This window comes from Lolium rigidum, unplaced genomic scaffold (genome assembly GCF_022539505.1).
Source record: "Lolium rigidum isolate FL_2022 unplaced genomic scaffold, APGP_CSIRO_Lrig_0.1 contig_12949_1, whole genome shotgun sequence".
Taxonomy (NCBI): Eukaryota; Viridiplantae; Streptophyta; class Magnoliopsida; order Poales; family Poaceae; genus Lolium; species Lolium rigidum.
The window spans coordinates 308,001-334,271 of NW_025899830.1; the positions used below are offsets into that span (position 1 = coordinate 308,001).

Below are 26,271 nucleotides of genomic sequence, written 5' to 3' on the forward strand. Positions count from 1 at the left end.
AATTAGCGGGGTATTAGAGCACATATTTATAAGTCCATATAGCTTAAGATGTTTAGCTTGGAAATAATGTGTGTAAATTTATATAAAATGGATTCTAGCATTTTTTAGGTTTTGTAATACAATATTTCAGAAGAAATAGCTAAGTCCTACTAAGGGGCGTTATGTGGTCCTGTAAGGCATAGTCAACATGGTCAAAAAAATTCCAAGTTTTAGCTCAAAGTCAACAAGTCAAAGAGTGAACAAGAAAAAGAAGCCGTTGAGGATAATGGCCCAAAAGGAACAAACCAAGATAAGAGTGAAAATACGTGATGAAACCTGGGTTCAACGGAACCCAAGTTACTATAGCGCCCCAAAATCCGTGCTTCTAAACCTCTAAAATTTACAAATAAATTGGTTGCATGTAGAGGATGATGTATGTATGTGTGTGTGCCAACTTTTATACCCAAATTCAAAAGTATGTATCTTATGCAAAAATTACAAGTTTCAGATTAATAGTCTAAAGAACCCCCTCCCCCCACACAAAAAAATTATAACTTAGTGATCGGGTAACCATGTAACTTAGTGACGGAGTAAGTTTAAACGGATTCCGCGGTACCAGGTGCCAAATAATCGCTTTATGACAATGGATGGATAGGTAGGCTAGTCCATGATAGAACATGCATCTTCCTTTCTCTCTAGTTCACAATGACCTAGTGAATCACAAGCGATGATGGTTAAACTCCCATTATAGAGGCGGGAGGTTATCCTTGGTCATTTGCCAAGCTTCCCTAGTTCATAAATAGCCTCCATGGGGTGTGTAATTATTCACTCTCGCTTGAATTCAACTCAAGGGGAGAGGGCTAGAGATCTAAGAACAAGGTCAGGAGAGCTATAGTGTTTGATCCGTGAAGTTAATGCAAAATCTGAACAACATAGGGCGAGAGGTGTGTCTAGAGGCGACAATTGGGAAGTTTGCGATGACCCGAGTGTTCTCCTCTCCGGCAGGTTGAATCCCTCTTAGGACACTCTCTCCACATAGGACCAAGTTTCAAAAAACATCACTGTGTCGGTTAATTATCTTTTAGAGTAAGCCGATCTTCGCTATAAGGCCAATGCACACAATCTCTATTACCCATGGAATTTTTTCTTCAGTTGACGTCGTTGGGTCGTTTTGAAATGAGTTTTTCTGGGGTAATGGGGAAATGGTGCAATGATGTTGCGTAAGAACGGAAAAAAAATCTGACGCCTAGCACGTCCCTTGTTAGAGAGAAGGGAAAAAACACTTGTGTGTTGAATATTTTCCATAAGACCATATGGTTGGTTTTCTCCTAAACAAAATTACGTGCAATATGAAATTCATTTGATTCAATCGTATAGTCTAGAAGGTATAACTGAAAGTTTCTTCTTACACTGGAATGTTTTTTTCTTCATCTAAAAATATTTCGATCTAAAGAGCCAACGGGACCGAAAATGGTGACCAGAAACTAGAGAGCCAATAAGGAAGCTCAGGCCAACCGAGACCGTGGAGCGATACCAGCAGACTGCACACATGGATAACGGATCAGGCCGAATTATTTTACGACTAGTTTGAGTGCTGAAACTTCTAAGTCTAGCTGTAGCAAAAGTTTTCGGCAAAAAGAAAAGCTATAGCAAAAGCGAGGAATTCACAAGTGGAGGTGACACTGTAATTGGAAAAGTGGACGCTACGGTGGGAGTAGCTAGTAGCAAAAGTGCAGGCTGAACGGCCGAATGTCACCCGACACGGCTCGGTCGTCGTAGGATTGTTACCAGCACTACACTATTACGCGTAGCAATCAGGTCTGGGTGGGCAAAGTTGCATACAACCATACAGTATCCGGATCAGCTTCAGCACTGCAAAGTCTGCAACCCCTTTTTGGCGCCGTTTTCAGCTTGTTCAAAGGGGGTGAAGTCAATAGTTTAAAAGAAAGACCGGCCCTGATCAAACAACATAAACCAACCGGTTTGAGCTATTTTTCTACGTCATTTTTCAGATTAGTGTTCAGCTGTGTTTTGCGTGATCACAAAATTGCCGTCGAGCGGTGGCGGACACAGCTGGGTGGCTGGCCCACCCTGAAAATTTGGAAAACTTTTTTATAAATTTGGGAAAAAAATTATCACGTATGGACATTACAAAAAAATTTAGGGGGGCTCTGCCAACCCGACAGTTTTTTTTTGCGCGTCCGCTACTACCGGCGAGAGGGGTTGTGCGTGCCAGGGTTGCGTGAAGGCCTTGTGCGGGGCAGTGGCCCAGGATGTGGGTTGCGGGTTGGGGGAGTCCAGGCGCTTCGTGCTCCTCTTCCATCGGCCTAGCATGCTCCGGGATTAGGACATCAGGGTGGCGGCCTCAGAAAGGTGACCGTGGCATGGCAACCGTCTTGGCGTGAGGTGCCGAGGTGGCTGCAGTGTAGGGAGGAGCTTGGTGGCTGAATGCACTGTCATGCTACCATCTTGCAACTCCTTGAGTGTTGTGGCCAGGTCAAACTCTAGGTGAAATCCCTCCACGGACTTTGGTCGATGCCAACGACTGCGTCATATATGGGTGTCGTTCTCCTTCTTGTTTACGCCGTTGTGAAGTTTCGATCCCGGCTGGTAATACGTCCCAAACGTATCTATAATTTCTTATGTTCCATGCTACTTTTATGATGATACTCACATGTTTTATACACATTATATGTCATATTTATGCATTTTCCGGCACTAACCTATTGACGAGATGCCGAAGAGCCGATTCTTTGTTTTCTCGCTGTTTTTGGTTTCGAAATCCTAGTAAGGAAATATTCTCGGAATTGGACGAAATCAACGCCCAGGGTCCTATTTTTGCACGAAGCTTCCAGAAGACCGAAGGAGTCACGAAGTGGGGCCACGAGGCACCGCCACAACAGGGCGCGCGGCCAGCAAGGGGCCCGCGCGGCCCTGTTGTGTGGGGCCCCCGTGGCGCCTCTCGACCTGCCCTTCCGCCTACTTAAAGCCTCCGTCGCGAAACCCCCGCATCCGAGAGCCACGATACGGAAAACCTTCCGGAGACGCCACCGCCGCCAATCCCATCTCGGGGGATTCGGGAGATCGCCTCCGGCACCCTGCCGGAGAGGGGAATCATCTCCCGGAGGTCTCTTCATCGCCATGATCGCCTCCGGATCGATGTGTGAGTAGTTCACCCCTGGACTATGGGTCCATAGCAGTAGCTAGATGGTCGTCTTCTCCCCATTGTGCTATCATGTTAGATCTTGTGAGCTGCCTATCATGATCAAGATCATCTATTTGTAATCCTTCATGTTGTGTTTGTTGGGATCCGATGGATATTGAATACTATGTCAAGTTGATTATCAATCTATCATATATGTTATTTATGTTCTTGCATGCTCTCCGTTGCTAGTAGAGGCTCGGCCAAGTTGATACTTGTGACTCCAAGAGGGGGTATTTATGCTCGATAGTGGGTTCATGCCTCCATTAAATTTGGGACGAGTGACAAAAAGTTCTAAGGTTGTGGATGTGCTTGTTGCCACTAGGGATAAAACATCGATGCTTTGTCTAAGGATATTTGTGTTGATTACATTACGCACCATACTTAATGCAATTGTCTGCATTGTTTACAACTTAATACTGGAAGGGGTTCGGATGATAACCTCGAAGGTGGAATTTTTAGGCATAGATGCATGCTGGATAGCGGTCTATGTACTTTGTCGTAATGCCCTGATTAAATCTCATAGTACTCATCATGATATATGTATGTGCATTGTTATGCCTTCTTTATTTGTCAATTGCCCAACTGTAATTTGTTCACCCAACATCTACTATCTTATGGGAGAGACACCGCTAGTAAACTGTGGACCCCGGTCCTATTCTTTACATCTGAAATACAAACTACTGCAATTGTTCTTTACTGTTCTTCGTAAACAATCATCATCATCCACACTATACATTTAATCCTTTGTTTACAGCAAGCCGGTGAGATTGACAACCTCGCTGTTACGTTGGGGCAAAGTTCTGTGATTGTGTTGTGAAGGTTCCACGTTGGCGCCGGAATCCCTGGTGTTGCGCCGCACTATACTCCTCCGCCATCAACCTTCAACGTGCTTCTAGGCTCCTACTGGTTCGATAAACCTTGGTTTCTTGCGAGGGAAACTTGCTGCTGTACGCATCACACCTTCCACTTGGGGTTCCCAACGGGCGTGTGCTTTACGCGTCATCAAGCTAAATTTCTGGCGCCGTTGCCGGGGAGATCAAGACACGCTGCAAGGGGAGTCTCCACTTCCAATCTCTTTACTTTGTTTTTGTCTTGCTTTATTTTATTTACTACTTTGTTTGCTGCACTTATATCAAAACACAAAAAAATTAGTTGCTAGTTTTACTTTATTTACTGTCTTGTTCTCTATATCAAAAACACAAAAAAATTAGTTACTTGCATTTACTTTATTTATCTTTAGTTTATTTCATCATGTTTCCTCCTAAGTTCACTGCGAAAGACATACCGGTAGGACGAGGGTCTATAATTGGGAGAGATAATATAGAAGATTTTTTCACTCATGTTAGTACCACTGAAGATTTTGAAGATAGACACTTGGTAGAACTTGCTCCTACTTATGAAATTGCTTGTTGCTTCTTTAGTTCACATGTTGGAAACTAAATTTGTTAATCTTAATCCTATAATCCAACACATGTTTCTCACACTCGGTGATATGGAAGAAGGGGAAAAGAAAGATTTTGTTTTAGAAACCCTTCTTAAAGAATTTGGTGGAGTAGCAAGAGAGGCTAGAAAGGTCTTTACTAAATACAATATGCTTGACTCTTATACCAATTTTGTTAGTATCCTTGAAAAGATGGACATGGAGAGAGTAAGGTACACTAATAATATTAATGATGGTGGGGAGATTAAGACAACAATACTTTGTAAGCTCCTGGGAATGAATGACGCTCTAGAAAATAACTATGGTTGGCTTGTCCCTGAAAATTTGTTTGACGAGGATAGCAAACCTAAGAATAATGAAAAGGGAGCCTCTGAAACTCACATAGATAAGATAAAATGCATAGTTGAGAAAACTCCCAACACCTATGTTGATGCTTCATCTCTCGACAATACTTGATACACACTTTCTGCGCCTAGCTGAAAGGCGTTAAAGAAAAGCGCTTATGGGAGACAACCCATTATTTTACTTCTGCACTTTATTTTATATTTGAGTCTTGGAAGTTGTTTATTACTGTAGCAACCTATCCTTATCTTTATTTTATTGCATTGTTGTGCCAAGTAAAGTCTTTGATAGTAAAGCCAATACTAGATTTGGATTGCTGCGCGTGAAACAGATTTCTTGCTTGTCACGAATTTCGACCTGCCTCTCGTAGGTAGCTCAGAAAAATCTGCCAATTTACGTGCGTGATCCTCAGACATGTACGCAACTTTCATTCAATTTGGGAATTTTCATTTGAGCAAGTCTGGTGCCTCAATAAAATCCGTCTTTACGGACTGTTCTGTTTTGATAGATTCTGCCTTTTATTTCGCATTGCCTGTTTTGCTATGTTAGATGGATTTCTTTGTTCCATTAACTTTCAGTAGCTTTGAGCAATGTCCAGAAGTGTTAAGAATGATTATGTCACCTCTGAATATATGAATTATGCACTGACCCTCTAATGAGTTTGTTTCGAGTTTGGTGTGGAGGAAGTTTTCAAGGGTCAAGAGAGGGGGATGATACAATATGATCAAGAAGAGTGAAAAGTCAAAGCTTGGGGATGCCCCGGTGGTTCATCCCTGCATATTTTAAGAAGACTCAAGCGTCTAAGCTTGGGGATGCCCAAGGCATCCCTTCTTCATCGACAACTTATCCAGGTTCCTCTAGTGAAACTATATTTTTATTCCGTCACATCTTATGTGCTTTACTTGGAGCGTCTGTTTGTTTTTATTTTTGTTTTCGTTTGAATAAATCGGATCCTAGCATTCTTTGTTTGGGAGAGAGACACGCTCCGCTGTTTCGTATGAACACATATGTTCTTAGCTTTATCTTTAATGTTCATTGCGAAAGTTGAACTACTTCATTCATTGTTATATGGTTGGAAACGGAAAATGCCGCATGTGGTAAATGGTTTAATGTCTTGAATAATGTGATACTTGGCAATTGTTGTGCTCATATAGATCTTGTTTAAGCTCTTACATCATGTACATTGTACTCATTAATGAATAACTACATAGAGCTTGTAAAATTTGGTTTGCATGATTGATCTCTAGAGTCTAGATATTTTTTGGTTGAGGTGTTTGAACAACAAGGAGACAATGTAAAGTCTTATAATAGCTACAATATGTTTATATGTGAGCTTTGCTGCACCTTTTATACTTGAGTTTGCTTCAAACAACCTTGCTAGCCTAGCCTTGTATTGAGAGGAATTCTTCTCGTGCATCCAAATCCTTGAGCCAATAACCATGCCATTTTTGTCCACCATACCTACCTACCACATGGTATTTCTCCGCCATTCCAAAGTAAATTACTTGAGTGCTACCTTTAAAATTTCTATTCTTTACCTTTGCAATATATAGCTCATGGGATAAAATAGCTTAAAAACTATCGTGGTGAAGAATATGTACTTATGTGTCTTATTTCTTAATAAGTTGCTTGTTGAGCGGTAACCATGTTTTCTGGGGACGCCATCAACTCTTTTACCTTTGTTGAATATCATGTGAGTTGCTATGCATGTTCGTCTTGTCTGAAGTAAGTGCGGTTTTCACAATCATATGGTTTGAGTATGCATACTGTTAGAGAAGAACATTGGGCCGCTAACTAAAGCCATGATTCATGGTGGAAGTTTCAGTGTGGACAGCTAATCCTCAATCTCTTATGAGAATAATAACTGTTGTTAAATGCTTATGCATTAAAGAGGAGTCCATTATCTGTTGTCTATGTTGTCCCGGTATGGATGTCTAAGTTGAGAATAATCAAAAGCAAGAAATCCAATGCGAGCTTTCTCCTTAGACCTTTGTACGAGGCGGCATAGAGGTACCCCTTTGTGACACTTGGTTGAAACATATGCTATGCAATGATAATCCGTGTTAACCCAAGCTAATTAGGACAAGGTGCGAGCACTATTAGTATACTATGCATGAGGCTTGCAACTTATAAGATGTCTTATACATAACTCATATGCTTTATTACTACCGTTGACAAAATTGTTTCTTGTTTTCAAAATGAAAAGCTCTAGCACAAATATAGTAATCAATGCTTCCCTCTGCGAAGGGCCTATCTTTTACTTTATTGTTGAGTCGGTTTGCCTATTCTTTCTATCTTAGAAGCAAACACGTGTATCAACTCGTGTGCATTGATTCTTACATGTTTACTTATTGCACTTGTTATATTGCTTTGTGTTGACAATTATCCATGAGATATACATGTTGAAGTTGAAAGCAACCACTGAAACTTTATCTTCCTTTGTGTTGCTTCAATGCTTCCAGAAGACCGAAGGAGTCACGAAGTGGGGCCACGAGGCGCCGCCACAACAGGGCGGCGCGGCCAGCAAGGGGCCCGCGCGGCCCTGTTGTGTGGGGCCCCCGTGGCGCCTCTCGACCTGCCCTTCCGCCTACTTAAAGCCTCCGTCGCGAAACCCCCAGTACCGAGAGCCACGATACGGAAAACCTTCCAGAGACGCCGCCGCCGCCAATCCCATCTCGGGGGATTCAGGAGATCGCCTCCGGCACCCTGCCGGAGAGGGGAATCATCTCCCGGAGGTCTCTTCATCGCCATGATCGCCTCCGGATCGATGTGTGAGTAGTTCACCCCTGGACTATGGGTCCATAGCAGTAGCTAGATGGTCGTCTTCTCCCCATTGTGCTATCATGTTAGATCTTGTGAGCTGCCTATCATGATCAAGATCATCTATTTGTAATCCTTCATGTTGTGTTTGTTGGGATCCGATGGATATTGAATACTATGTCAAGTTGATTATCAATCTATCATATATGTTATTTATATTCTTGCATGCTCTCCGTTGCTAGTAGAGGCTCGGCCAAGTTGATACTTGTGACTCCAAGAGGGGGTATTTATGCTCGATAGTGGGTTCATGCCTCCATTAAATCTGGGACAGTGACATAAAGTTCTAAGGTTGTGGATGTGCTGTTGCCACTAGGGATAAAACATTGATGCTTTGTCTAAGGATATTTGTGTTGATTACATTACGCACCATACTTAATGCAATTGTCTGTTGTTTACAACTTAATACTGGAAGGGGTTCGGATGATAACCTGAAGGTGGACTTTTTAGGCATAGATGCATGCTTGGATAGCGGTCTATGTACTTTGTCGTAATGCCCTGATTAAATCTCATAGTACTCATCATGATATATGTATGTGCATTGTTATGCCTTCTTTATTTGTCAATTGCCCAACTGTAATTTGTTCACCCAACATCTGCTATCTTATGGGAGAGACACCGCTAGTGAACTGTGGACCCCGGTCCTATTCTTTACATCTGAAATACAAACTGCTGCAATTGTTCTTTACTGTTCTTCGCAAACAATCATCATCATCCACGCTATACATCTAATCCTTTGTTTACAGCTAGCCGGTGAGATTGACAACCTCGCTGTTACGTTGGGGCAAAGTTCTGTGATTGTGTTGTGCAGGTTCCACGTTGGCGCCGGAATCCCTGGTGTTGCGCCGCACTATACTCCTCCGCCATCAACCTTCAACGTGCTTCTTGGCTCCTCCCGGTTCGATAAACCTTGGTTTCTTGCGAGGAAACTTGCTGCTGTACGCATCACACCTTCCACTTGGGGTTCCCAACGGGCGTGTGCTTTACGCGTCATCAAGCGGCATGAGTGGTTCCAGAATCTCCGAGTGAAAACCTAAACCCCATCAGAGCAGACGACGGTGACATCTAACTTGTTGGAGGCGTCGCCTTTGAATTCTTGGGCCTCATGGTGCGACAGGTTCGTGGCGGCTGGGCAGGATGGCTCTATGGTCGAGGGAGGGGGACGCCGGGGCAGCTACCTAGACACTTGTGGTACATCGAAGGGGCAACCTCGGTCTCTTATGCAACAAAGGTCCCTATGGGATAGGGTCGTGGCAATGCATGGTTTTGGGTGGGGTCCAAGTGCTGTGTGAGCAGTGATGTCGTCGATCCAACTAGGGTGTTTGCTGTCTGCGTTGTATGAACAACGAGTCTCCTCGCATACTTGGCTTTTCATCCCGAATTTCTTTATAACCCGAAATATAAACAATTTATATGGTTTTTTAATCCGATTTTCCTTATAAACTGGTTTTCTCATCTTAACAGCCTTTACCTTAAAAAATCAGTGTGTGATTTGACTCCTGTTAAAAAAACTGGTACATGTGATATATTTTGGGTTATTAGAGATTAGTCTTCAGATGTGATTTTGATCACAGTCCAACTGTTGAGGAATTTTGGATGCTTAATATAGTCGAGAAAGTAACTAACAATTCATTTATAATGTTCTTCTGCAGTTTATGTACATCTGTCACAAACATTCTATCTAGTGTGTCAAAACATTACAGGTTGAGAACATGAACAAACGAAGGAAATCATCTTGTCCTAAATCCTAATAATCTAACTGATGAAAAACGGGCGTTGACCGGATGGAACGCGATCACAAGCTGTCGATCCCGGCGTCCGGCCGTAGCAGGTCGTACTTGGCCCAGACGGCGTCGAGCGGGCACGGCCGTCCGGCGTCAAGCCGGTCCCACGGCTTTCCCTTCCCGCTCCAGTGCAGCAGGCTGACGGGGCCGGCGTGCAGGCCGCGGCAGAGGCCGCGGTAGTTGTCCCCGCCGAGGCCGTGCTGGTTCCAGCGGTGCTCGACCGCGGCGATCCGGCCGGCGAACACGAGCAGGAAGGGCGGCAGCGAGCCGAGGTCGTAGATGCGCACCCGCTTCTGCAGCTGCATCCAGCCCTCGATCTGCGCCGTGTAGCCGGCGCGGCGCCAGCGGGGCAGGTCCAGCACCATGACGCCCGTGTTGAAGTAGCATGCGCGCCGCCCGCGGAAGGTGGAGGAGAGCGCGGGGCTGGCCCAGAACCCCGCGGTGAAGTAGGTCGTGAAGTTGGCCCCGCAGTACTCGGGGGCCGCCACCGCGGTGTCGTCTGGGAGAGGGGTGGCGGCGAGGGAGGCGACGTCGTCGGTGAGGATGACGTCGGAGTCGAGGTACACGACGCGGCGCACGCAGGGCGGCAGCGTGGTGGCCAGGTAGGAGCGCGCGTAGTTGAGCGGGCGGTCGAGCGCGCCGCGGATGGAGGCGGAGATGAGCCCCGCCACCCGCGACTCGTCGAACGGGTATACACGGAAGGTGAGAGAGGGGAAGGAGCCCCGCACGGCGGCCGCGAGCTCGGCGGTGGTGCTGGATGGTGGGCCGGCGGCGGCGAGGAAGTGGAAGTGGACGGACTCCGGGCAGGAGGCGTGGCGCAGGACGGAGAGCACGGCGGCCATGGTGCCGCGCAGGTAGGAGGCGTCGAGCGTCATGGCCACGTGCACGGCCGCGTTGGGCGAGCACGCCGCGTCCGCGCCGGAGGTGGGCGGTAGCGGGGGAGGGCACCGGGCCGCGCCGCCCGCGGAGTTGGTGAAGTGAGGGGCCTCGCGGAACCTTGGCACGGCGGCGGCCGTGGCCGCGCCGGCGCAGAGGAGGAGCGGGAGCGCGACGAGGAGGAGCGTGGAGGAGCGCGACATGTTTTAATTTAGGAAGTGGGTGTGTGCGGCTGCGCGTTGTTTGTGTGCGCGCGCGGGGGCAGGGTTTTATACAGGGTGGCGCGTGGTGCGTGCGGAAATCGGGAGGATGCGTCAAATTTGGGTCAGAGGCTTGGAGGAGGGCTGCGACTGAGGAAACCGTGTTTGAACGTGTAACGTGCGCGCCTAAGAGCATCTCCAACAGGCGCTCTATCCCGCGCTGTATCCCAAAAAGTGACTGATTTAGCGCACGGACGCAAAATAATGCTCCAACAGATGCTGCAACCGGCGCTGTAAAATACAGCTTGGGGCAAAAGCGCTATGTGGTGCGCTATATCTACAGCGCCGGAAAGAGCGCGCTGTATAAGTCGCGCGCAGAAATAACTACAAATTTTTACAGCTCCAAAATTTAGAGCTTCCGCTGGAGGTGAATATATACAGCGCGCGCAGAAACAACTACGGATTTTTACAGCTCCAAGATTTAGAGCTTCTGCTGGAGGTGAATATGTCCTCGCGCGCAAAACATAGATAGAGCGCGCTGCAAAGCGCTTTTACAGCACCAAGATTTAGCGCGCCTGTTGGAGATGCTCTAACTGAGTTGCAGTAGTAAACGAGATGTCGGCGAGAAGTCTGTAGAACACTCTTACCGTGCAACGGTGGGCGCGCGCGTCCAGAAGCAAAATCGGCCTCCTCTCTTCGGCTCTATGTTCTCTACTTCAATATCGAATTTAAGTTTATGCATTTCAATATATGGTGACGGCTTTGCATTTCACTATAAGGTGACATCTTTTAGTGGATAGCTTTGTACATGTTTCCTGGAAAAAAAATCTCTTGTTCACAAGTAAGTGAGTCAGACTTTTATTTTTAGATTTGCATGCATCTAATATATCTACACATTAAAGGAGAGTGGCCAAATTACTCCCGAGCTACATGTAGCTCATTTTTTAAAACAATCGAAAAAGGCATTTTAAAGTTTTTAAAAAATCAGAGCAACAAATCTTGATGTAGATAATAATGAGATCTACTAGTGTGCATAAATTCGTTATATGTTGGCCTCGGCAAAAATAAAAAATCTTGATTTCATCATTGGTGAATAGTAATGAACAGTACAATGTAATCTAGATTTTGTTATTTTGTGAGATTTTTTCATTTTTATTGAGGGAAAAATACAATGTATTTTGATCTGAAAATTTACACATTGATAGATTCCAACATTCTCTCTACATCTATGTATTTTTGTCTAAATTTTTCTGGAACTATAAAATCAATTTTTTTATGTTTTTGGGAGAAAAAAGAAACCGGGCTACATGTAGCCCGAGCTACAAAAGAGGTTTTCGCACATTAAAGGGCATATGTAGAGTCGGGATATTTTATATGTAGTGTGCACAATAGTTATTCTACATACATCCTCTATCTTTGCAACCGTAAAATGATTTTTACGTCACGTAATTTTTATCTTACTTCAGAAGTGGAATTAAACATAAGAAGAAATAGCCATCGCAAACATAAAAAAACATTACATGACGTACACAAATGCGACGTAAAATACATTTTTTGGTGTTGTTTACACTGTAACGACTAATATAATGCATTTTTATGTTGATTTTTTATTGCGAGCCAATATAAACGTAATTATTTGTATAAAAACAAAATGTTATAAATTTACCAACATAATATTATGTTGGGTGCAAAATAACTTTTCTGCATCCTAGGAGTCAAATAGTGTTTCTATATATAGGTATATGTGTATTTAGATAACATGACCTACACCAGAACGCCATGGGTGTTAGGTACATTACTATGTAATCTAGATTATTGACTCTAGTGCAAGTGGGAGACTGTTGGAGATATGCCCAAGAGGCAATAATAAAGTGGTTATTATTATACCTTTGTGGTTATGATAATAGTTTGCATCTAATGCTATAATTGTATTGACCAGAAACATTAATACATGTGTGTTATGTAAACATAAAAGAGTCCCTAGTAAGCCTCTTGTTAAACTAGCTTGTTGATTAATAGATGATCATAGTTTCGTGATCATGAACATTGGATGTTATTAATAACAAGGTCATATCATTAGGTGAATGATGTGATGGGCATACACCCGTGGTAAGCGTAGCATATGATCAAGTCATTTAGTTCTTTATGCGTCAAGCTATAATTTGCATAGTAACTTAATCCTTCGACCATGAGATCTTGTTAATCACCTACACCTGATGGATGCTTTGATGACACCAAACACTACTGCATAAATGGGTTGTTATAAAGGTGGCATTAAGTGTTCGGAAAGTATAGGGTTGAGGCACTTGTATCAATAGTGGGATTTGTCCATCCTAATGACGGATAGATACTCTGGGCCCTCTCGGTTGAATGACATCTGATTAGCTTGCAAGCATATGACTGGTTCACAAGGGATACCATATCACGGTACGAGTAAAGAGTACTTATCAGTAACGAGGTTAAACTAGGTATGGAGATACCGACGATCAAACTTCGGATAAGTAAAATATCGCGAGACAAAGGGAATTGTTATTTTATGTGAATGGTTCTTTCGATCAAAAAGTCATATATAGGAAGTCACTTTCCAAGTTCGGAAATGATCCGGTGCATTTATGGAAGGCGCTAGAATGTTCTAGAACCTTCCGGAAGAAATAACCATGGAAGGTGGAGTCCCGTTGGACTCCACCAACCCTAGCCGACCACCCTAAGGGGAAGGTGGAGTCCATGGTGGACTCCACCACCATGGACGGCCATGAGGGAAGGAAAGGGAGGAGTCCCATTCCCCCTAGGTTTCACCCTTTGGTAAGTTTTTGAGTTGGACTCTTATTCGAATCTTTGGGCTAACCCTTGGGGTTCCACCTATATAATGAGGGAGAGAGGGAGCGGGCCGGCCACCACTTGAGCCGCACCACCCAAGGGCACCCAAGGCCGGCGGCCCAAGTGCCCCCTCTCCCCAAACCCTAGCCGCGCCCTCCTCCCGTTTCTCCCACGGTACTTAGGCGAAGCCCTGCCGGATATCTCCACCACCACCGCCACCACGCCATCGTGCTGTCGGGATTTTGAGAGGATCTACTACATCCGCTGCCCGCTGGAACGGGGATAAGGACGTCGTCATCAACACCGAACGTGTGACCGAGTACGGAGGTGTTGCCCGACTGTGGCACCGTCAAGATCTTCTACGCACTTTTGCAAGTGGCAAGTGATCGACTACATCAACTACAAGATTTATCTCGTTAACGCTTAGCGATCTTCGAGGGTATGTTGATCTTCACCTCGTTGCTACCATCTACTAGATTAGATCTTGGCTTGTTATTCGTTCTTGCGGTAGGAAATTTTTGTTTTCTATGCTACGAATCCATACAGTTCTTCCATAACAACAGTTTTTTAGATTTTTGGTTTTTCAAATTTTTATGGATTTTCGGGTATATAAGAAAAATAAAACTAGACAAAAATAAACTAGACAAAAGTAAACTAAACAAAACACAACTAAACAGAAATAAAGTAAGCAAAAATAAACCAGACAAGACAGAATAAAATAAAATAAAAACAGAGAGACAGGTAAAGTGTACTCCCCAGGTGAACTTATGAGTAGAGCTATGCCTCCCCGGCAACGTCGCCAGAAAATAGTCTTGATGACCCACAAGTATAGGGGATCGTAACAGTTGTCGACGGAAGTAAAACCCAAATTTATTGATTCAACACAAGGGGAGGTAACGAATACTTGTAAGTCTTAACAACGGAGTTGTTAATTCAGCTGCACCTGAAAAAGCACTAGTAACAAGGGTGATGTAAAATCAACAGTAATATGAGAGCAATGTAAATAGTAACACAGCAGCAGTAGCACAGAGGAGATGACACCAGAAAGTATTCCAGTGCAGAGTTGACTGTAGAGCAATGATGATGACAGAAGGACTGGGATTCCCAGCTATCTACACTAGTGGTAACTCTCCAAATAACATGTGTTGGGTGAAAAAATTATAGTTGGGGAATTGATAATTGTGAGGGCATGACAATTCATGCTATGATAAGATAAAGGTTAATCTAGTATTTAATTGGGCATTACAACATAATACATAGTCCGTAATCCAACTGTGTCTATGACTAATAATCCACCTTCAGGTTATCATCCGAACCACTTCCAGTATTAAGTTGCAAGCAACAGATTATTGCATTAAGCAATGTGTGTAAAGTAAACAATAGAATCATCCTTAGACAAAACATTTTTGTTTTCTCCCTAGTAGCAACATCACATCTACAATCTTAGAAGTTATTGTCACTTTTCGAGAAAACAAGAGGCATGAACCCACCATCGAGCATAAATACTCCCTCTTGGAGATACAGACAACTACTTGATCAGGGTAGAGAGCATGCAATATCTTAAATAACAGTAGTATGATAATATGATGAATAATCTGATCACAATTCCACAATTTATCGGATCCCAACAAAAACAACACCAATTACATCATATGGATCTCAATCATGTAAGGCAGCTCATGAGATCATTGTATTGAAGTACATGGGAGAAAGAGTACCAACTAGCTACAGCTGAGACCCGTAGTCCAAGGGAGAACTACTCACGAACCATCATGGAGTCGAAGTAGAGGCGGTGGAGTCGATGGAGATGGCTCCGGGGGTCAATCCTTGTCCCAGCAGGGTGCCGGAATAGGAACTTCTCACCCCCAAAACTTGTCTGGACGATGGCGGTGACGACAGAACTTTTCGTGGATGGAGGCTCTGGTATTCAGGGTTTTCCCGAGATCGTGAAGAAATAGGCGGATGAGATAGGTAGGTCGGGTGCCGGGGTGGCCCACACCACCCCTAGGTGCGGCCAGGGCCTGGGCCACGCCTAGGCCTGGTCTTGCCACCCTGTGGCGCTTCTTCGTCTCTCCTTCGGATTTCGTCTTCATTACGGTAAAATATTGAGTTCGGCTTTTGTTCCGTCCAATTTCGAGAATATTTCTTGTACAACTTTTCTGAAATAAAAAAAAATAAAAAACAGGGAACTAGCACTATGGCATCTTGTCAATAGGTTAGTGCTGGAAAATGTATAAAAGTGCAACGAAGTGTAAGTAAAACATAGTGAAATTGGTGTAAAACATGCATGGAACATCAATAATTATAGATACGTTTGAGACGTATCACCGCTTTGCATCTTAACTGCTGAGTGACGAACTATATGGCCGGTGGAATGGTCGGAGGTAGAGCAGAGAAAGGTCGGGTGTCACACCTAGGCTCAGCGCCGAATCCCAGATTTCAACATCGCAGCTACGTGATAGTCTGCCCATGGTTTGAGCAGTACTACAACCGTACAAACTAACCTACTCTCCGATGAAACGGATTCACCGGATACATACATTGTTCTGCTCGGACTTTATGATGGTAACAACCACAAAACACCACCCTGAAATTCTATGCATGCGCACATACGAATAAAAGATAGGCATAATAACACATTACTTTCCGGTGCATCCTATTCCAATCTTGTAACGAGATAATGGGGGAAAATGCTATGAATGAAATACATATGGCTAGTAACAAGAAAAGCAAGAATACAACCTCTACATAGCATGCCTGAAACTTATGCGTGAAGATATAAATAGTACATCGAGAGGACTGTGAAGGGTATCAAAGGACCCTATGAAAAGAAGAAGATTGATTTCCACTACAAGAAAAGTTCTGATAGACAACGTCTCAAAATCGTCCGCTAAGGGGTATTTTTCGTCGCCCATGGGCCTAACCCGACGATATGGGTTCTGTTGTGGAAACTGCGTCAGGCAAAGTCCAACGACGTTTTTTCGGTCCGTCGCGCTTGGGCGCCCTTCCGCCACGGAAAATCGGACCGTTGCGCAAGTGTTTCGGGAGCCCGTTGGCTGGCGACGTCATGCAAGCCGACACGTGGCGGACGCCGTTAGCGGCGGTTAACGGCGTTAGCCGGCTGAAACCCCGTGGTAGATGGTAGGCCCACACGAGGCACGCCACGTCTTAAGCGGGCCGGGCCAGTGACATAGTTTGACCGGTCAACTATATAGCTGGGCTCGGTCCATTAGTTACGTGGGCCGGGCCTAACCTCTAAGGTTGGCTGGTCAAAACTTAAATGGGCCGGCCCATTTAACATGTGGGGTCCACCTTACGGCTATCTGGGCGGCCCAAGAAGCAAGTGGGCCGGGCCGAAACACGAGTGGGTCCCACTTTCTGTTAAAGGGCCGGCCCATTTAGTGTGTGGGGTCCACCGGTGTAGCAAGTGGGCGGGCCAAAAACACGGGTGGGTCCCACTTTCCGGTTAAAGGGTCGGCCCATTTAGTATGTGGGGTCCACCATATAGCAAGTGGGCCGGCCCAACAAGATAGTGGGCGGGCCAAAAACACGAGTGGGTCCCACTTTCTGTTAAAGGGCCGGCCCATTTGGTGTGTGGGGTCCACCATATAGCAAGTGGGCCGGCCCAACAAGATAGTGGGCGGGCCAAAAGCACGAGTGGGTCCCACCTTCTGTTAAAAGGCAGGCCCATTTAGTATGTGGGGTCCACCATATAGCAAGTGGGCCGGCCCAACAAGATAGTGGGCGGGCCAAAAACACATGTGGGTCCCACCTTCTGTTAAAGGGCGGCCCATTTAGTATGTGGGGTCCACCATATAGCAAGTGGGCGGCCCAACAAGATAGTGGGCCGGGCCAAAAACACATGTGGGTCCCACCTTCTGTTAAAGGGCCGGCCCATTTACCATGTGGGACCACCATATACCAAATGGGTCGGCCCAACAAGATAGTGGGCCGGCCCAATAAGCATGTGGATCCCACTATCGTGTAGCAGGGCCGGCCTACTAAAGAAGTGGGCCGGCCCAAAATGAAAGTGGGTCCCACACTACGCTAAGTGGGCCGACCCAATGCTGTTGTAGTGCCCTACTTGTTTGACTAGTCAACATGCATTAAATTTCATGAGCCTAAAATCGATATCAATGATACACACAATTACATACACAAATAAAACAAGTAGGAAAATTACAAGGCAATTCATGTGCCCAAATAAAAAAATTACATAGAATCATTGAGGACTTCTATTAGCATCATCAATAACACGTTGACATTTGGCAATCGCCTTGATTGAATCTTGTGTACTCTTTGTCAACATATCGGCTACGAGATCTTAAAGCGGCAATACCATGTCTTTTATAAAGTACGAGCCTTGAGATATTTCTTGTTTGATGAAAGCAATGGTCTAGGTTGACGGCTATGAGAAGATGCATCAGAAGAAATATCAGAAGTTTTTGTGGGCCTCACTTCTAATGAAGATTGCTTCATCACAACTGCATTCTGATAATAATGCAAAAAGAGTTAAACGATAAACTATGCAAACATTTATTATGCAATGTAGATATAAGATAATAACAAGTTGCATAAATAAGACAATGTATGGAACTAGTACTAAGCACAAACTTACATCATAATGTTGCACAGGGTCGCTACAGATCCTTTTTTGACGACTATCTTCTAATGATGACTGCTTCATTAAAGCTGCATTACGGTAACATTGCAAACATAGTTACAACAATTAACTATTCAAACATGTATTACGCAATGTAGAGATCGGATAACGACATGTAGCAGAAATAAGCACAAGATAAGATAAGATGCATGTACTAAGCACATACTTGGCTCGTTGCGGGTCCTTCTCTTGCGTGCACTAGTCGTGGTCAACATGCACTGTCATTTTAGGTTCAGCCATCAAGTGAAATGCTAATCCTCCTGCTCCATTGTCCTTAATCTGTGTTTAGATATCACATTTAAGACCAAGTTAGTTGGTTTCAAATAACAAAAAACTTGAGTTGCCAAATGAATAAGCCAATATTTACCGAGATATCGGATTAAAACCAACTAGATGTTGCTTTGCATGAGATACGAATTTCGGACATTCGGATTTAGAGTAGGGTAATGCCAAGGTTTTCCACATAAAGTAAGCTGGCATTAAGAATGACCAAATGTCGGGTTCAAATCACCTTCGCAATTTCTCCAAGACAAGCATATCAAATAGGCGGAAACATAGTAAAGCATGAATGGCATTGCTATGGCGGGGTTCCAAGTGTTAATCTCTTGCATAAGGAACAATGCATATAGGTTATAGATAATAACGGAAGTAAGCGCCAAAATTACCAACCAAGAACTCAGATTCCAACCTTCCCTAGCGTCCCCGCTGTTAATGTTGGATGTTCTAATAAGTGGTTCGCATGATCAATCCCTAGGAAAAATAACATTGACAAGTCGAGTCTATGATAATACAAAGACCGAGACATGCACGCGAGCAATAACTATATAAGCTAAAGACGAGGTATAATAGAAAGCAGATTGGAAATGCACATAGCATGATTATAAAAGCGAGTGTGAGAATAGCGAGACACGAGAAAACGGCTAGCGGCTAGCGGTGAGCTAATGACGTGGTATAAGAACAAGCAGATTGGAAATGCCCATAGCATGACTATAAAAGCGATGCGACAATAGCATGCGGTACAAAAACGAGTTGGCGGCAAATGAATGGGTATAAGGCTATAAATATGTGGATGCACACGGGTGTCGGTAGAATGAACAGGATGGTAGCGACCGGATAATGCTTTTGTCTTGTACAATATTTAAACAAACTTCATGCGAAGCAACACATCAAGAAAGTTAACGGCATATGAGATCCGCAAATAACTACACAAAACATGGCTAAAGAAACACCGCGATCTAACGGGCCAGCGTACTAACCAAGGCTGCGGCGGGGTGGACGGGGCGGCAACTTGCATTCCGGCGGCGGCGAACGCGGGAGACGATGAATCGACCCTGTTTCGGTAGAAGCGGGCGTTAGTGAAGCGGATCTGGTTGGGCTGGCAAGGGATTCGGTGAAGTTGATACAGCTGCGCGAGGTAGTCGGTGGCGAGTCGCGGTGACGGTCCGTCGGTGGCGAAGTCGGCGGTGAAGCGAGATCCGTCGGTGGCGAGGTCGGCGGTGAAGCGGATCCGTCGGTGACGAGGGCGGCGGGGAGCGGATCAGGTGGGTGGACAGCCAACACGATCAAGGCTACTGCTTGTGGAGGAGTATGCCGGCGGCGAAGCGAGATCTAGTACTGTAGAGAGTCGAGCTTTGGCGTGTGAGAGTATTTTTGAGCTAATGGGGCGAATGGTTGGTGGGTGGGTGTGGGCTGTGGGGAGGGTTCGGGATCTAGGCAAGATATTTCATTGTTACCGAATGAGCCCTCCATGGTCGGTGGGTTGTAGCTTCGGACCGGGGTTAAAAGGGTAAAACTGGTCACGGGATTTTCGAATGGATGCGGCGGGATGATTTGGCGCGCGGCCGAAATTTTCGGTTTCAAGCTACGAGCGAACGACAAAAATAATGTTCTTCCCCGGGGAGCTCTCATTTCTTCCTCTTCTCTTTCTCTCTCGAGTCTTTCCCACTCCCCGGCTCCTCTCCCCCTTCTCTCCGGCGGCCTCGCCGCGCGGAGAGCGAGGCCGACTTCTCTCTGTATATTGTACACCCTCCGAACTAAATTAATTGATTCAACTTTCCTTAGACGTGTATGTATCTAGAGTAAAAACATGTGTGGATACATCCATATTTAGATAAGCAAAGTTGAGTCGGCTAATTTGGATCCGAGGGAGTTAGTGTTGTTGTAAGCTTAGATCCAGTGTTTCCCATGAGCGGAATGGCGCAATGGAGTCGGGGATCTCGTCATCGGCTTCGGATCCGGCTGTGGTGAATGCGGCGGATCTTGCCTGGCCAAACCCGATCTGGTGCCATCAATGTGATGGCGCTAACGGTGAGGCTTGCTTTGGTCGGTGCTTCGGATCTGGCCAATGGGGAAGTCAAGGCTGCTAAAGTTCACAAGCTCGGGGCATACGACGGCGTCATCCGTCTTGCCCGTGCACATCTTGGCCTTTCGGCGGCCCTTCTCGGAGCCAATATGCCGTTCGTTGAGGCCCTTCTTCTCCTTCGTCTGGCGACTACCGGCGACACCGTCCCAAGTGGTGCGTCCCCGGCGACGGAGTTCTTTGGAAAGGATGCGGAGCGAGAGATCGATGTGCGGTCGAGAAGGACTCGATTGATTTTCTTCTATATGTTTTGGGGTCCTTTTTGTAAAGTTGCGAGGTTCTATTAGTTATTGTCTAGTACTTTTGGTCCTCTATGTAATTTTTTGGACTAGTTTCCATTGGCAGCGATAAACTTGAATTTTGACAAGTTCACGGGGAAAAAAATTCCTTTGCACATATGGCCTATCATGTATAAACATTCTTGAGATTTAAACTATATGTAATGTGCCATGCATTAACCCTAAACCATATATATGTAACTAACCCTAGCTGATCAAACCCTACTTAATTAAAACAAATAACCCTAAACTATACGCATGCACTTTATGCGCAAAGGCGCGGATGCCTCTAATAATGTGTGTGCGCACTCGATCGATGATCCCTAAACCTTATACAACCCTGAAACCCTAATCCCTAATCCCTAAACCCTAAACACCCTAAACACTAAACCCTATACCCTAAACCCTAACCCTAACCCTAAACCCTAATTAAACCCTATATATAGGCCAACGACACTTAATTATGCATCAAGCAGGCCAGGGGTGCCTCGCGGTCCTCTAATTAAATTAAATGTGCCATGCATTAACCCTAAACCATATATATGTAACTAACCATAGCTAATCAACCCTACTTAATGAAAACACATAACCCTAAAGTATACTAGCTATAACCCGATCTAATAAAAACATGCTCTATATATAGCGGCTAGCTAGCAAACCTTAGATTAACACCAATTAATATATACATGGCCTATATCGATCATGTTGTATAACATATCCACGAGATTCATTAATTAATTATATAATTATCGTGATAAATTAATTAACTCTAATTTTGACAAGTTCTCTCGAATGAAAACACATTTGATTAAGTTGCCTCATAATATATATATATATAATTAGTGTGCATGCATGTCCTACCATGCATTCGTGCATATGTTTTAATGTATATTTGAACATATTCTTGGGGATTTCAATCTCTCTCTCTCGATCATCTATATATCGTTGGTGGCCAAAAAACACACATATATATGCATGCAATTTATGCGTAAAGGCGCGGGTGCCTCTAATAATGTGTGTGCGCACTCGATCGATGATCCCTAAACCTTAAACAACCCTAAAACCGTAAATATATAATCCCTAATCCCTAAACCTAAACACCCTAAACACTAAACCCTAAACCCGGCCTAGACCCTAACCCTAACCCTAACCCTAAACCCTAGCTAACCCTAAACCCTAATTAAACCCTATGTATAGGCCAACGACACTTAATTGTGCATCGAAGCGAGGCCGGGGGTGCCTCTCGCGGTCCTCTAATTAAATTAAATGTGCCATGCATTAACCCTAAACCATATATATGTAACTAACCCTAGCTAATCAACCCTACTTAATTAAAACACATAACCCTAAACTATACTAGCTAGCTATAACCCGATCTAATAAAAACATGCTCTATATATTGCGGCTAGCTAGCAAACTAGTAGATTAACACCAATTAAAATATACATGGCCTATATCGATCATGTTGTATAACATATCCACGAGATTCATTAATTAATTATATAATTATCGTGATAAATTAATTAACTTGAATTTTGACAAGTTCTCTCGAATGAAAACACATTTGATTAAGTTGCCTCATAATATATATATAATTAGTGTGCATGCATGGCCTACAATGCATTCGTGCATATATTTTATTGTATATTTGAACATATTCTTGGGGATTTCAATCTCTCTCTCGATCATCTATATATCGTTGGTGGCCCAAAAAACACACATATATACGCATGCATGCACTTTATGCGTAAAGGCGCGGGTGCGTCGATCTAATAATGTGTGTGCGCACTCGATGATCCCTAAAACCTTAAACAACCCTAAAACCCTAAATCCCTAATCCCTAAACCCTAAACCCTAAACACCCTAAACACTAAACCCTATACCCTAGACCCTAAACCCTAACCCTAACCCTAACCCTCTCGCCCTAGCTAACCCTAAACCCTAATTAAACCCTATGTATAGGCCAACGACACTTAATTGTGCATCGAGCGAGCCCGGGGTGCCTCGCGGTCCTCTAATTAAATTAATTAAATGCGCCATGCATTAACCATAAACCATATATATGTAACTAACCCTAGCTAATCAACCCTACTTAATTAAAACACATAACCCTAAACTATACTAGATATAACCCGATCTAATAAAAACATGCTCTATATATAACGACTAGCTAGCAAACTAGTAGATTAACACCAATTAAAATATACATGGCCTATATAGATCATGTTGTATAACATATCCACTGAGATTCATTAATTAATTATATAATTATCGTGATAAATTATTTAACTTGAATTTTGACAAGTTCTCTCGAATGAAAACACATTTGATTAAGTTGCCTCATAATATATATATAATTAGTGTGCATGCATGGCCTACAATGCATTCGTGCATATATTTTAATGTATATATGAACATATATATTCTTGGGGATTTGAATCTCGATCTCTCTCTCTCGATCATCTATATATCGTTGGTGGCCCAAAAAACACACATATATACGCATGCACTTTATGCGTAAAGGCGCGCGCGAGTGCCTCTAATAATGTGTGTGCGCACTCGATCGATGATCCCTAAACCTTAAACAACCCCTAAAACCTTAAATCCCTAATCCCTAATAGTCCCTAATCCCTAATCCCTAAACCCTAAACACCTAAACGCTAAACCCTAAACCCTAAACCCTAACCTAACCCTAACCCTAACCCTAAAACCCCAACCTAACCCTAACCTAACCCTAACCCTAACCCTAACCCTACCCCTAACCCTAACCCTAACCCTAAACCCTAGCTAACCCTAAACCCTAAACCCTAGACCCTAAACCCTAGACCCTAAACCCTAACCTAACCCTAACCCTAACCCTAAACCCTAGCTAACCCTAAAACCCTAATTAAACCCTATGTATAGGCCAACGACACTTAATTGTGCATCGAGCGAGGCGAGGGTGCCTCGCGGTCCTCTAATTAAATTAAATGTGCCATGCATTAACCCTAAACCATATATATGTAACTAACCCTAGCTAGCTAATCAACCCTACTTAATTAAAACACATAACCCTAAACTATACTAGCTAGCTATAACCCGATCTAATAAAAACATGCTCTATATGTAGCGACTAGCTAGCAAACCGTAGATTAACACCAATTAAAATATACATGGCCTATATCGATCATGTTGTATAACATATCCACTGAGATTCATTAATTAATTATATAATTATCGTGATAAATTAATTAACTTGAATTTTGACAAGTTCTCTCGAATGAAAACACATTTGATTAAGTTGCCTCATAATATATATATAATTAGTGTGCATGCATGGCCTACAATGCATTCGTGCATATATTTTATTGTATATTTGAACATATTCTTGGGGATTTCAATCTCTCTCTCGATCATCTATATATCGTTGGTGGCCCAAAAAACACACATATATACGCATGCACTTTATGCGTAAAGGCGCGGGTGCCTCGATCTAATAATGTGTGTGCGCACTCGATCGATGATCCCTAAAACCTTAAACAACCCTAAAACCCTAAATCCCTAATCCCTAAACCCTAAACCCTAAACACCCTAAACACTAAACCCTATACCCTAGACCCTAATCCCTAACCCTAACCCTAACCCTCTGCCCTAGCTAACCCTAAACCCTAATTAAACCCTATGTATAGGCCAACGACACTTAATTGTGCATCGAGCGGCCCAGGGGTGCCTCGCGGTCCTCTAATTAAATTAATTAAATGCGCCATGCATTAACCCTAAACCATATATGTGTAACTAACCCTAGCTAATCAACCCTACTTAATTAAAACACATAACCCTAAACTATACTAGATATAACCCGATCTAATAAAAACATGCTCTATATATAACGACTAGCTAGCAAATAGTAGATTAACACCAATTAAAATATACATGACCTATATAGATCATGTTGTATAACATATCCACGAGATTCATTAATTAATTATATAATTATCGTGATAAATTATTTAACTTGAATTTTGACAAGTTCTCTCGAATGAAAACACATTTGATTAAGTTGCCTCATAATATATATATAATTAGTGTGCATGCATGGCCTACAATGCATTCGTGCATATATTTTAATGTATATATGAACATATATATTCTTGGGGATTTCAATCTCGATCTCTCTCTCTCGATCATCTATATATCGTTGGTGGCCCAAAAAACACACATATATACGCATGCACTTTATGCGTAAAGGCGCGCGCGAGTGCCTCTAATAATGTGTGTGCGCACTCGATCGATGATCCCTAAACCTTAAACAACCCCTAAAACCTTAAATCCCTAATCCCTAAACCCTAAACACCCTAAACACTAAACCCTAAACCCTAAACCCTAACCCTAACCCTAACCCCAAACCTAACCCTAACCCTAACCCGAACCCTAACCCTAACCCTAAACCTTAGCTAACCCTAAACCCTAAACCCTAGACCCTAAACCCTAGACCCTAAACCCTAACCCTAACCCTAACCCTAACCCTAAACCCTAGCTAACCCTAAAACCCTAATTAAACCCTATGTATAGGCCAACGACACTTAATTGTGCATCGAGCAGGCCGGGGGGTGCCTCGCGGTCCTCTAATTAAATTAAATGTGCCATGCATTAACCCTAAACCATATATATGTAACTAACCCTAGCTAGCTAATCAACCCTACTTAATTAAAACACATAACCCTAAACTATACTAGCTAGCTATAACCCGATCTAATAAAAACATGCTCTATATGTAGCAGCTAGCTAGCAAATCGTAGATTAACACCAATTAAAATATACATGGCCTATATCGATCATGTTGTATAACATATCCCTGAGATTCATTAATTAATTATATAATTATCGTGATAAATTAATTAACTTGAATTTTGACAAGTTCTCTCGAATGAAAACACATTTGATTAAGTTGCCTCATAATATATATATATATATAATTAGTGTGCATGCATGGCCTACAATGCATTCGTGCATATATTTTAATGTATATTTGAACATATATATTCTTGGGGATTTCAATCTCGATCTCTCTCTCTCGATCATCTATATATCGTTATTGGTGGCCCAAAAACACACACATATACGCATGCACTTTATGCGTAATTAAAGGCGCGCGCGGGTGCCTCTAATAATGTGTGTGCGCACTCGATCGATGATCCCTAAACCTTAAACAACCCCTAAAACCTTAAATCCCTAATCCCTAATAATCCCTAATCCATAATCCCTAAACCCTAAACACTCTAAACACTAAACCCTAAACCCTAAACCCTAGCCCTAACCCTAACCCTAACCCTAACCCTAACACTAACCCTAAACCCTAGCTAACCCAAAACCCTAAACCCTAGACCCTAAACCCTAACCCTAACCCTAACCCTAAACCCTAGCTAACCCTAAAACCCTAATTAAACCCTATGTATAGGCCAACGACACTTAATTGTGCATCGAGCGAGGCCGGGGGTGCCTCGCGGTCCTCTAATTAAATTAAATGTGCC

General features: G+C 43.6%; 1 protein-coding gene across 1 annotated transcript; it reads right to left on the reverse strand.

Moving 5' to 3' along the window:
* Positions 1-9,579: 9,579 nt before the first annotated feature.
* On the reverse strand, positions 9,580-10,647 carry LOC124680327 (probable galacturonosyltransferase-like 1). Its single transcript, XM_047215396.1, has one exon. It carries the CDS (start codon positions 10,645-10,647, stop codon positions 9,580-9,582), a length of 1,068 nt encoding a protein of 355 aa, XP_047071352.1.
* Between the last annotated feature and the right edge of the window lie 15,624 nt (positions 10,648-26,271).

Coding starts and splice junctions, on each gene's coding strand:
- LOC124680327 (XM_047215396.1), bottom strand. CDS start 10,647: ATGTCGCGCTCCTCCACGCTCCTCCTCGTCGCGCTCCCGCTCCTCCTC.